The 12,360-nt window shown below is 44.7% G+C and overlaps 1 protein-coding gene across 1 annotated transcript in view; it reads left to right on the top strand.

Annotated features, from left to right (window-relative positions):
- Nucleotides 1–4,440: 4,440 nt before the first annotated feature.
- Nucleotides 4,441–12,360, top strand: part of SLC6A7 (solute carrier family 6 member 7) — a 415,345-nt gene continuing 407,425 nt past the window's right edge. Inside the window, exon 1 of the mRNA XM_086931310.1 lies at nt 4,441–4,728. Within this exon, the coding sequence (XP_086787436.1) occupies nt 4,696–4,728 (33 nt within the window). The 5' untranslated portion in view covers nt 4,441–4,695. The remainder of the gene's footprint in view (nt 4,729–12,360) is intronic.

The following is a 12,360-nucleotide window of genomic DNA, read 5'->3' as shown; positions in this document are numbered from 1 at the left end:
AAATGTTGCAAACTTTGTTGGAAGTCTATGAGAATTGGGATCTTGGCTGCAGATGTCTGTCTGCAAGAGAAAGGGGGGGATCCAATTATAAATGAAATGAATAGAGGTTTGTTCAGGAGCCGGCACAGACACGGAGGAGGGTTCCGGAATGTTTTAAGGGGTATCAGCGGGCCGGAGAAGAGTCTGAGAAGCAAGGTCAACTCTAACGCACGAGGCCTCATCATGGAAAAAGCCAGAAGCTACACCACGTGAGGGGCGTCTCACGAGGGGCGTCTCAAACGATGTTGTATGTTTTGTATTAGGGACAGCACCCCTGGGTGGAGTTAGAGCAGATGCCTGAGGACCCTTTTGAGAGCGGATGGGTAGGCAGAGAGGGGTCATGACTGGAGGACCATAGGTTTTCACCAAGAGACTAAGAGTGGGTGATCTTCCTAGGAAGTCATTCACCGCTGACACCTTTTGATAGGTTGAGACTTTGTTAAGTAGGGATACCATCCAGAGCAGGGTAGGGACAGCCTAACCTGTATTTTCCCTCCAGCCTTAAATGACGGAGAGATCTCAATACGTGTCTATGCTTATAGCTTTGTTATTCTTAGAACTGGTACTTGTAGTCTTCTTTGCTCGTCTGAGGGTTTTCAGAGAGCACATGTATGTAGTTGGGCCCGTGTATCTTGTAAATCTCATTTTGAGATGCCTGTACTTGCAGCTGATTTTAACTTTATAATAAACCTTTGAAAGCTAGAAGTTGTTTGTGATCCTTCAGAGCGGAGTCCATTATTGGGTGAACTAACTTGGTAAGAGATACACTTTCTTCCCTCAATGACAGGCAACAAAGGTTCAGTCGACCAGAACGGGGTTTTAGATCAAGAGTGATAAGGTATCGATCAAAATCTCGCCCCCGCACTTGCAAACTCACTAAAGATAAAAAACAAAAGAAGTATAAAAATAACATAGAAAATAACACCAGGTATAAAAATTAAAACAAATAAAAAAATTAAAAAATTTTTTTTATAGACAAATAAGATAATAAAATAACACAGGAAACAAACAAAAAAAAGGGGTTAATGAAAAGGAACACAAATTTTTTTTTTTGAGGCACTCACTGGTGGGGCTCCGGAGGAGTCGGGGCACTTACTTCCGGTAACTCCGGATAGTGAGTACAAGGGTTTCCCATGGGAGGGAGGGAGGTTTGGGAGGGCACAGGGGGGTGGAGGGGAGGGGTGAAAAAACAATAAAATATCTATCTTTAAGAGCGCTCCAAACATCAATATTATTTTTTAGGGATTCTAACTCCAAGAAGCAGATAATTAGCAGTTTATATAATTGGGCGGTATTTCCTATAATTGCCTATTCCCAGGGTTATGACGAAGCTTAACATTTTTTCCTGGAATGTTAATGGTCTCCGAACCAAACCCCGTGCAAATAAAATTCTCCAGTATTTGCGGGATGTTGAGGCGGACATTATCATATTGCAGGAGACACATCTTGTCAAGAGAGAAATGCTCGAGCTTGTCAAGAAAAATAGATGGTTGGATACTTCTGTTTCTACCTCCCAATCGCTGAACATAAGGGGCATTACTATCCTCTTCAAAAAATCCATCTCTATAAGAATTACTCAGCAAAAGGTCGACTCTGGCGGCAGGTGGGTTATTGTGGGGACTTGTAGTGTTGATTTCAATATTATTATACTTGGTTTAAAATCGCAAGGGGCTAAATGATGATTGCTAATAACGAATATCCCTTGCTTATACAGAAGTTGTACGCTTCATTTGACTAGATGGGCATGGTGAAAGTTATAACTATTGGCATTGTAAATGACAAAGCGATTAATTTACCTATTTTCAAAACCAACACATAAATAAAAAAAATTGTCATTTACAAGACCAATAGCTCAAACTTTCCTACTGCGAGACCTATTGACAACGCCAGTGCTTGTTCACTGTGTAGTACTGAACACCTAGGTCCTGAAGAATTGCCATTTGGGCAAGAAACATGTTGACCTGATCAGATGGTTGTAGGTATTTTGCTTTGAATCTCCTCAGCATATATCTCCCCTCCCACTTTTTTAATCAAGGGTGTTGGCCACGCCAATAAAAGTTCATTGTGGACTGACCCATCTTTTTTAACTCACCACTATCTCACGACTACACTTTCACTTGCCCTCTCACCCGCATGCACCATATGGCTGGAACAAAAGATCTCCGATAAAGAGCCCCTTTACGGGTGCCCGTCAGACATTGCAGCGCCAGTCTGACGAGGAGCAGAACCCATATGATGAAGCATGACATCTAGCTTGCTAGGTGTGTGAGGGTTTTAGTTCCAAAAGGAATTCCCCTCCCTTGTTTCTCTTCTTCTACACTCTACACACACTTGTCCTCTTCACTCACATCGGAGAACTTTGTACCCCTCTTGTGTTATCTTTCCGATTGTCCACAGGTCATGATTTCTGTCTTTGTGGTGTTGAGCTTTAGATAGTTACTCTTCATCCCCGTAATTATGACGTACAAACAGTGACAGGTAGAAGTCTTCCAGGCAATCCATTTTTAGACTGATGAGCTTTTCAGCTTAGTGGTAACAGGTGAGATTGAATGATATTATCAGGTTTGGTTGTGGGGGTTAAGGAGCTATTGAATAATAGAGGAGCTATGATGGACCACATTATGATCTTTGTAAAGTGTGAATATACCTGTCAGCTCCCTTAGGCCTCTCCACCAGGCTCTTGATAACAAGAGGAGGCAGAGGGGACTAAGTGTAGATCCAACTACAGAGGGTTGCTTGAAAACACAAGACTCTGTATGAGGATACCTGATTGCGCAAGTCTGAACGGCAGAGTTCAGCTATGGTCCCTTCACACAAGCACAATCCATTTTATTTGGCAGACTTACCGCAGATGCCTCAGGAGGCACAAGGTATCTGCTAAAATGTGACTGTCAGGGCACATATCACTGCATCCCTGGGAACAATGAGGATCCGCACAGAGCAGCTGGGGCAGAACCTCTAACATCGTCCGAGCTTCTAATAGGACAGTGCTTCCAGTCCTATCAAGAAGCTGGGAGAGAGCTTGAGGTGGGTCTTCCTCCGAAACCTGGCTAGGCTGCTCTGCCTGGCTCTTTCTTAAGAACCGTGAGTTCCTGGTTCCTTTGTCTGGTGCCTGATTCCTGCTTTGTTGCTGCAGTGGAGCCTCTGATTTGCCATAAAAGGAAGAAAGGTAAGTTAAAAAGAAAATTAGAGTTGTATCTGTGTGTGTCTTTGTGTGTGCGTGTGTATACATGTGTGTGCATGTGTGTATGTGTGTGTGCGTTTGTGAGATAGTGTGTTTGTGAGTGACTGAGAGAATGAGATTGAGCGAGAGTGTGTTTTAGTTTAATGTATTTGAGAGTGTCAATAAGAATGAAAGAATGAGAATCAATGAGTGAGTGAGTATGAATAAGGGAAAGTGAGGGAGTCAGTAAAACAGTGTGAGTGAGTTGGAATGAGTGAGTGTGGTGAGTTTGTGAGAGGGAATGGAAGTGAGTCAGGGGTGCCTCCATCATTGGTGTAACAGGTGTAGTTGCACCAGGGCTTAGAAGCACTGGCACAACTGCACCTGCTGCACTATTACAGCAAAGCACCTGTACCTCAGGAGTTCAAATCATTAGAGCCCCTATACACCAACAGTTGTGATTGAGGGTCAGTGATTATGAAAGTGTGAGTGTATGCAAGTAGTTTGTGGGTGAGAAACGGTGAGTGTGTGAGTATAGTTGTGTGTTAGGATACCTAAGGAAGGACAATTTGGAAAACAATGAGGTTAAATCATGGCAAGTACGACGTCCTACCACTTTCTGGGATCACCAACCGCCACTGATTTATTGTATCCAGCATATCTCGGCCGGAAATGCTCTGCACTTTAAAAAGTGGCAGCTACCCTCTTGTAGGGGGCCCCAGAGGCACGCGTTCTTCTAACCCGCCCATCTGTAACGTGGAGCACCAGACCCATTCATGGTGACTTCAGTGTGATGTTCAGGGGTGCCAGTTGTGCGTGCAGGAGACTAGTTTGTGCATTCCCTTGATAAACAATGATAGAATTGTCCATTACTAGAGACCAAATTACAAACCGAATCGATTATTGGTGTTTTCTTTACATGTGATGTAATAACCCTGCCGTACAGAACTCGCGTATCGACCTTTGTAAGCTGAAAGGTCAATATTTAGCCGTGTGCTTTGGCTAGACCGCTACAACGGGCGCTCAACCCACTGACCTAGCTTGGGTGGAAAGGAATGCTAACATTTACATAAAGCAGACACGCGGCACACCTGTACGACATGGGAATCTCCTGTTGAAAGTGGTCGGTAAGGGTGAGGCGATGGGGAGTGACCGAGCTCCCCCATTTCGGCGAGGCATCGACCCCCTCCCCCCTCCCCGACACCATACACACCAGAATCCCCTCGTTTTAGCTGCCATCTGTCCCCGCGCAGAGGGTTAATATATTGTCTTCGTTACAGCATCCTTCCCAAGCTCTGCCAATCACCTCCGCGGGAGGGAGGAGAGGGAAAGCGGCCTCAGGACCACACCGTGCCCGCCAAGTGTGTGCGAGGGACCGCAGGACACGGCCCCTTGCCTCTTTTCGTCCCTCCATGTTCAGGGGGGCCCCGGCTCGGGGGTCAGGCTGACGGGAGCCCAGGGGGGGCTGGAGCGGTCCATCGCATAGCAACAGGATGAAGAGGCGACAGGAGCATCTTCTGCAGCAGGTAAGCGCCCCTTCGTCCTCCATCCACCCTCCCACGAGAGGGGTACTCCCCCTCCTAAAAGAGAATGCAGACCATAATTACGGATGATGAGCGAAGGCTAGGTACTTGTCCATTACGCTGCGATGGTAGGGAGAGGGTGGGGGTTACCCACTGTCGAACACCCTGCGGGGGTCGGGCACCCCTTCCTCAGATGTAAGCTATTAGACTTGTATTTTTTCTTTACTTTTGTATGCTACGGATGAATTCGTTTTGCTCCTAGTAAAGGTTGGTCGTTTTTTGTTTGCATTTATTTGTTTATTAGCACCGCCGGTTTTGGAGGGGATCGCGCCCGGCGGACGCACCCAGTGTTGACGGGCATGGCTGGTGTGTGTTACAGGCGAGAGGGAGCGATACTCAAAGTCACTGAGTCAAGGTGAAACAGAGGTTAGACCGGGGCGGAGGGTAGAATGTGGAGAATGGTGCATTAAAAGCGACAGAGAGGGCTGTTGTCCGAGCCCTCGGAACGGAGGGGTGGCGAGTTAAGAGGTGGCGGGAGGGAGATTAGGGAGATGCCGCAACTTCAGTGTGACCATTGGTGTACCAGTGCGGGAGAATATGTGCGGGGGGGGGGGGGCACCAAGGGACGCGGTGATGATGGCAGTGCGAGAGTGTGGGGTCTCCCGGGCGGGGGGTAATGAGAGGGGTGTCAGAGGTCGGCTGCGGGGCGCGGATGTCTGTGACAGAACCAATGGATGGCGGTGTGAACTTATCAGTGTGCATGGAGGGAATGTGAAACACAGAAGGGGTGAGGGGGCGCACCCCATTGTGAGCTTACGAAAGGGGGGTGGGGGGCATAGATTGGTGTTGTACTGCGGTGGGGCTACGTGACAGGTGTGCCAGTGGTTCGCTCTCAGTTCCAGTGTGACCATCTCAAACCCCGCCCTTGTGTGGCAACGCCTCAGGTGAGTTCACTCCCGCGTGCTCACTCAGATCAGGTGGCTGTGGGTTGCAGTGGAAAGCGCCCCAGCCAGGCTATCTCTCCGGGAGCACAGAGAGTTAGCAAAGTGTCGTAACTGATAACACACGTTTGAAAGTGGAGCCAAAATGGCGCTCAATTCCTCAGTAAACTATAATTCCAAAATAAAGGCGAGCGAGTGTAAGAGAATTGAAGCTTCACATACATTACTCATGATGTATTGGGCATTGTCCTTGTAAAGACTGAGGCGTTTTGGGGCTGCTAGGAGATTTACTTGGGGTGCGGGGTCTCTTCTGGCAGTTTCAGGAGAGAGGCCAAGGTGGTAAAGTGGTGGAAGTAGAGTGCCCTCAAGGGACACGCACTCGTCATGAGATACAAGGGTAAGTCCGGCCAAGGCCATTGCCCCTGAAGATACCTGAGGTCGCCTGCAGCCAATGGGAGGCGGCCCAGCATCTGCAGCTGGAGGGATGCGGTGCCACCTGCAGCTTAGAAGAGCCCACAGCAGATGGCCCACAATGCCTGTCCTGCCCTTCGAAAAGCGCCCACTGGAGGCCACTCCGGGTGAAGATCAAGCGGCAAGGCCAGAGTACAGGAGAAGGCTGCGAAAGGGGAGTGAGTGCAGATAGTACGTGTGAATATAGATGCAGCAATTACATTTGTTTTGAAAAGGAACTTAAACATTTATTTTCTAGTCATTCCTTACTTATGGATAACGGATTTTCAATCAAATAAATACATTACAGAGATTGAAAGGCTGATGACATTGAAAGATGCCTTTGGCGACATAATTCTTCACACATTTTGTGGAAAATGCATGTCTTGAGCAGCATCAATGCTGACATTTTGACCTTTGAGAGAAGTTCATGGTGTTTTTGAATCGTGTCACGTTGAGCTTATTATGGCATTCCACGTTTTTTCTGGATACTGTTTTATGTTGATAGTCTATGCCGCCTTCCTGGGTCATGTTCAGCCCCATTTGTCGCGCTATATACAGTATTTTTTAAGTGCAGCGTCCGCCTAGTGTGTGGCTTGCTTCTAGGCACTCCCACATTAGCTGGAAAATGTACTGATGCCCTGAAAGGAATGTCATTTACCCTATTCGGTACATTTCGACAAATGGCGAAGGAGAGGGGCACATAGTATCCAGATGCCCTGGGTCGCAAGTCAACAGGCCAGTGATAGGCGCACATTCCAAATTCATGGTCACATTTTTTTTGTGTGGAGAATCATTGTTTTCCTTTTAAACGCGTGTCCGTGTCACTATTCCACATGTGCCACGCCAAGATGATTATGTTAGTCATTGTTATGAGTGGTCCTCGGAAGGGAATATTTACCACTGCCTCGGTGAGTGCTGGCCAAGAACGCCTACTCCATCTCAGCCGGGCGTAGGTGTAAATTGAGGAGGAAGTTGTCTAGGGTCTTGGAGGAGGGGGGGGGGGGGGGGGGGGGCGTCCTTCATAGAAGGTTCGTCATGATGCAGTCCTGCGCGCGCAGGTGAGCGGGGCGGCCTGGCGCGTTCATTTACCGGAATGATATATGCCAGTAATCAGAGGGTATGACACAGGCTGCAAACTCACACGCGATCACGGACTGTCTCTCTTTCTCTCTCGCGCTCTCTGTCTCCTTCTTTATCCTCTTTGTCACAGTACCTTTTCCTTCTGCTCTCTTTCCATTTATCTCACATCCACACAAACCTGTCGCCAGATAAGCTCACAACTCAAAGGCACCCTCACAGAGAGGCAGGCACACATGCCTCCATCCGTACTGACACACACTTGCTGGTGGCAGACTGGCGCGTTCTTCCGGTTTGAGTGCCGCGTATTTCCATAGAAACGCGGAGTGGCGGTTGCACCTGTGGAGCAGGAGCGCGCGGGGCCCACAGAAGAGCCAGAGCAGCCGGTTCATTAGCCGCTCACGTGGCTGCCGGGAAGGTTGTGACTCCATTGTACGATTGCACTGGCGTTGACTCCGACAGAGAAGGTAGTGTGGTACCAGCCTTCCAGGCTCTAATGGGGTCTCGCATTTTATGAGAATAAAGAAATAAGGCGTCGGTAGTGAGAATACTTGTTCAGGCCTTAGAGGTGGGCGAACCAACAGTTTAACAGGGAGAGCCGAGCCAAGACCCCAGCCTGGCTCTTAGAGCCGTGCACCAGCCGAGCGGTGAAAACGCGTTCTATGTATGTAACCTATGCAACAAACATCGCGTAAAATATCCTGCAGTCTCTTCAAAGTTCAAAAATGTGATAAAGGTTTGAGATGATTACGTCACATTATATCACTCCATTTAGAAGTAATTAATACAAACAGTAGCTTTGAACATGAACTTGGAACCATTGATGCACACCCCCCCAACTGGTGAAATTGTCATCAGTGAGCCAAGAGGCCAAACTATTGTTGTTTTAACCCTGTATGCGGCCTAGGTTATTTTAAAGCAACATTGCAGTCTATTAAATAAAATGCAATAGTTTTCCTTACAGCTGGTATTCTGAACTCACGTATTTGAAAGTGCTTTCGTTGGGACTTTAAGTGGGATGAGAAAACTGGGGGAAGGTTGGGTCTCTCAAAGGGGCGTGGCAAATGTAATTAAGGGCGTGGCTTAAACACTCGTAAATTAAAAATCTGTACTTAGCACAATGTGCCATCTGACATGTATGTTGCTGTCATTGCATCCAGATATGTGATTCAACAAGTAACATCATACCTACAACAAGTCAGGACTATTGGCTTTGTCAATGATTGTTAGTTGCATTAGATAAATAAGCAGCAACTATGGCTTGTATATAATATTGAAAAAGCTTCCACTTAAAGCCCTGGTGACACCACAACACTATTGCTGCTCCTGAGTTTCAAAAAGAGAAGGGAAATCCATAGAGAAATTTACTCTCTTTAAAGTATTTCCCTTCCCCTACAACGTTCACCTGGCATGACGTCATGCCGTAACTTCTCCACTAGCGAGAAGTGAGCAGTGTGAGCATGCACATATGATGTGCCTGCTGTCACGAAAAAAATGGACCGCCTGTGCCAGGGCACAAAACAGAGCCCGATAAAGACCCGTTACGAGGTCACCTTAAAAAAACTACTGGTGCTCAGCACCGGTGAGACCTGGCCCACTTAAAGTACTGGTTTTCATAAAAGTTAATGAAGAAAAAGGAGTTTTAGTGAAATACATTTTTTTTCTAAGATCACACACTTTAAGCAGGGAAGCCACGATTTATCCCGCTTTACATGTTTCACTTTGTACAAATCAGCCACTAAATAGGTATCAAGCTGTCTCTTCTTGCTGTTCAATGCTGCACTTTTACCTCCTTGTGAATGTGTCTGTAGTTGTTATTACACAAACTCAATCTTAAGGTATTTGAGCTCTTTACATGAACATCGGTTCCATTACACGAGGTCAAATGATTTTATTAAGTACAGAGAAATTAAATGATGTGCCCAGAATCACAGGATGTTGCAGTGACATCAGACTCAAACTTGGTTCCTCAGTTCCAAGGTCAGAAGCTTTGGTGGCAGTAGCATAAAACAGGTCCCGCAGTCCTCGCGGTGCAGGGGGCAAAAAAGCTGAAGGGGCCACCCTCACCACAGTACTCGGGCCTGAGAGCTCCTGATTAAATCCAGATTGGGGGCCTCTCCATGTACCTTGCAGGGGGGACCCCTCAAGTTTCGGTACGCCTCTGTTTGGTGGTAATGACAGATCCTGGAAAGGTGACCAGTCAACCTTTGCGAAGCGCCTTCCTCTGAATGGCAACAGGTGTTGCAGCATTTTTAGTATCTATTTACTGTTTGAGCTAGAAACAATTTGTTTGTTAAAATCTCCAGATTGTACAGCAGATGATGAATTTTGTGACACTTGCTACAAATTCATATTTATGCAGGAGAAGACATCCCAGACGCAAAACAACATAATTCTAGTGTCTCTGTTTATAGTACAACCCACATCTTCTCCTTACCCTCTACAATTCACATCCTGGCACAATGCATATATTCTTACACATCACTTCCTCTTTATCATATTACCTACTTCCCCATAAAACCCCTACTCACTGACCCAGTTTCACCCTTTCACCTACATCTGATAGTCATCTTGTCAATACTGTTATCGAAGGGCCAAAGATTAGACAATCTGTACTGGCTTCCCAATGCTTTCCGTTTTGCGCTTGTCTTGAACTATGGGACTGGGCTCAAATCCCCTTCAGTTTTCCGAAATGCTGTAAAATCCTAGAATTAATTGTTTATGGAGTACAAAATGTTCAAGTAGGAGAGCATATTACCAGGGACACTTGAATCTTCCAGAAATTGATGACCACATTATGAGGAAGGGTTGACAACATTTTGCAACAAGAAAGTACAATTTATCCGGTGTAGCACAGCACATTTTATTTTACAGTTTTTTCACTATTTAGTAATAACACCATTATTATGGTCTGGATAAATGTTTCACCTCATTATTATCAAATTGACATTGGAATTCAACATTAAACAACTAGAAGGTGGTTTGTGTAGGGATATTGACACACAAATATCAACTTTTAAAATTGACTACCAGTATATTGTGAAGGTGAGCATAGTTTTATTGTTCGTATTGTAGTTAGTATCTTAACTCCACATCCAGGTACCTTGACCACATATATACCATCAAGAGATGCAAATGTGTAGTTACATTAATACCAAATCATGCTTACATTGCCCATGTATCAGTAGTCAATATTTTGGAGTTGATATTTTTGTAGGTCAGTGTGAAAAACTTGATGTTATGGTGCTTCTCCTACCAAGTTAATGTATACAAAGTGTCACCCACTGCATTGCAGAAGGCCTAGCAATGTTTTTAGGAACCATTGATCCATTTGAGCTAGAAACAGATCTTGGTGGATGGTGTGGTAAGCATGGTAAGTCAATAATTATGCATAAAACACCGTGGCCCAGATTGCACAATTTCAGTAGTTCTGGATAGTACATACTGTCGCAAACTGGGCTAATTTTCAACGAGTATATCTGATAGGTTCACAGAAGGGCCCTTTCTTTGTGTCCAAAACAGGCTATCCTTTCTCAGAAGAAGACAGGGAAAGTGTTGGGGAAGTAGGCCTCCAAATCATTGATGATTGCTCACTTGTAAGTTTATAGTTATGAACAGGGCTCCGGATTTTATGGTATTTTTTTTGACATTTCCATCTGTATTTATCCATATTTATTATTAGTCAATTTTATCTGTATTTATCCATATTTATTATGGGTATTGTGAGAAAAATAAAGCTGAAACTGGTATATTTCCACATTTATTTAACCAATACATATGCAGTCATTCTTGAATGCCTGCTAGGTTTAGTGATATGAACACCCCAGAAGATAAATCAATGCACTTATATGAAAATATGCGCATTTCAGTATCAGCTTTGTACATATCTTCTGCTGTTTAAGCCTCTTTTCTAGCAGTCCTTTCTTTTGTAACCCACTTATTTATCAATCAACACAGTAATTGGCCTGACAGTCATGGCAAAGTGTATTTAGAATCATTGAAAAAGCACCCAGTTTCCGTATTATCCACTTTTAAAAAATAAATACAGACAAGAAAATAAATGGTTTTCTGTCTGTATTAATCTGTAAAAAATCAGCAAAAATGGAAAACAGGGAGCCTTAGTTATGACACAGATAATTCACGTTATCTTCAGTGGAGTCTCTGACATTGAAGTCTCCTAACAGGGTTCAAGACTCCAAAGTCGGCCCAACTTGCCACCTGCCCATAAAATCCTGGTGGTAAGCATGGTAAGTCAATAATTATACATAAAACACAGTGGCCCTGATTGCGCAATTTCAGTAGTTCTGGATAGTACATACTGTCACAAACTGGGTTCATTTTCAATTAGCTTATTTGATAGGTTCACAGAGGGGCCCTTTCTTTGTGTCCAGAGTGGGCTATCCTTTCTCAGAAGTGATATGAACACCCCAGAAGATAAATCAATGCACTTATATGAAAATATGCGCATTTCAGTATCAGCTTTGTACATATCTTCTGCTCTTTAAGCCTCTTTTCTTGAAGTTCTTTCTTTTGTAACCCACTTACTTATCAATCCACACAGTAATTGGCCTGGCAGTCATGGCAAAGTGTATTTACAATCACTCAAAAAGCACCCAGTTTCCGTTTTATCCACTGTTAAGAAATAAATAAAGACAAGAAAATAAATGCTTTTCTGTCTGTATTTATCTGTAAACATCAGCAAAAATGGAAAACAGGGAGCCTTAGTTATGACACAGATATTTCACTTTATTTTCAGTGGAGTCACTGATACTGAAGTCTCCTTAACAGAGGTTCAAGACTCCAAAGTCGGGCCCACTTGCCACCTGCCCATAACATCCTGTGTAGGGGTCAGCTCAGCAGTATTTGCCTTTTAAAAATACACTAAAACAAACATGCTTTTCTTTCAGACAGCCTCATCTAAGAGGGAATGTTGTTCTGGGCTCAGAAAACACTGCAGCCCAATCAGGCCGAGCCAGACACACATAAAGATAGAATACGGACCGTAGAAATCGAGACTTGCTCTCTGTTTGGAAAGGGGACGAGGGCAATTTAATGAACAATACAGTTGAACAATGTAAATAAGTAATAAGCAAAGTCCAGGCACTCCAATCAAATATTTATGAACAATAGTTAAAATAAATAAAAAAACACTGAAACCAAATAA

The sequence above is a fragment of the Lissotriton vulgaris genome, chromosome 7 (genome assembly GCF_964263255.1).
Source record: "Lissotriton vulgaris chromosome 7, aLisVul1.2, whole genome shotgun sequence".
Taxonomy (NCBI): Eukaryota; Metazoa; Chordata; class Amphibia; order Caudata; family Salamandridae; genus Lissotriton; species Lissotriton vulgaris.
The sequence above is the reverse complement of the archived record's forward strand: the minus strand, read 5'-3'. Positions and strand labels throughout refer to the sequence as shown.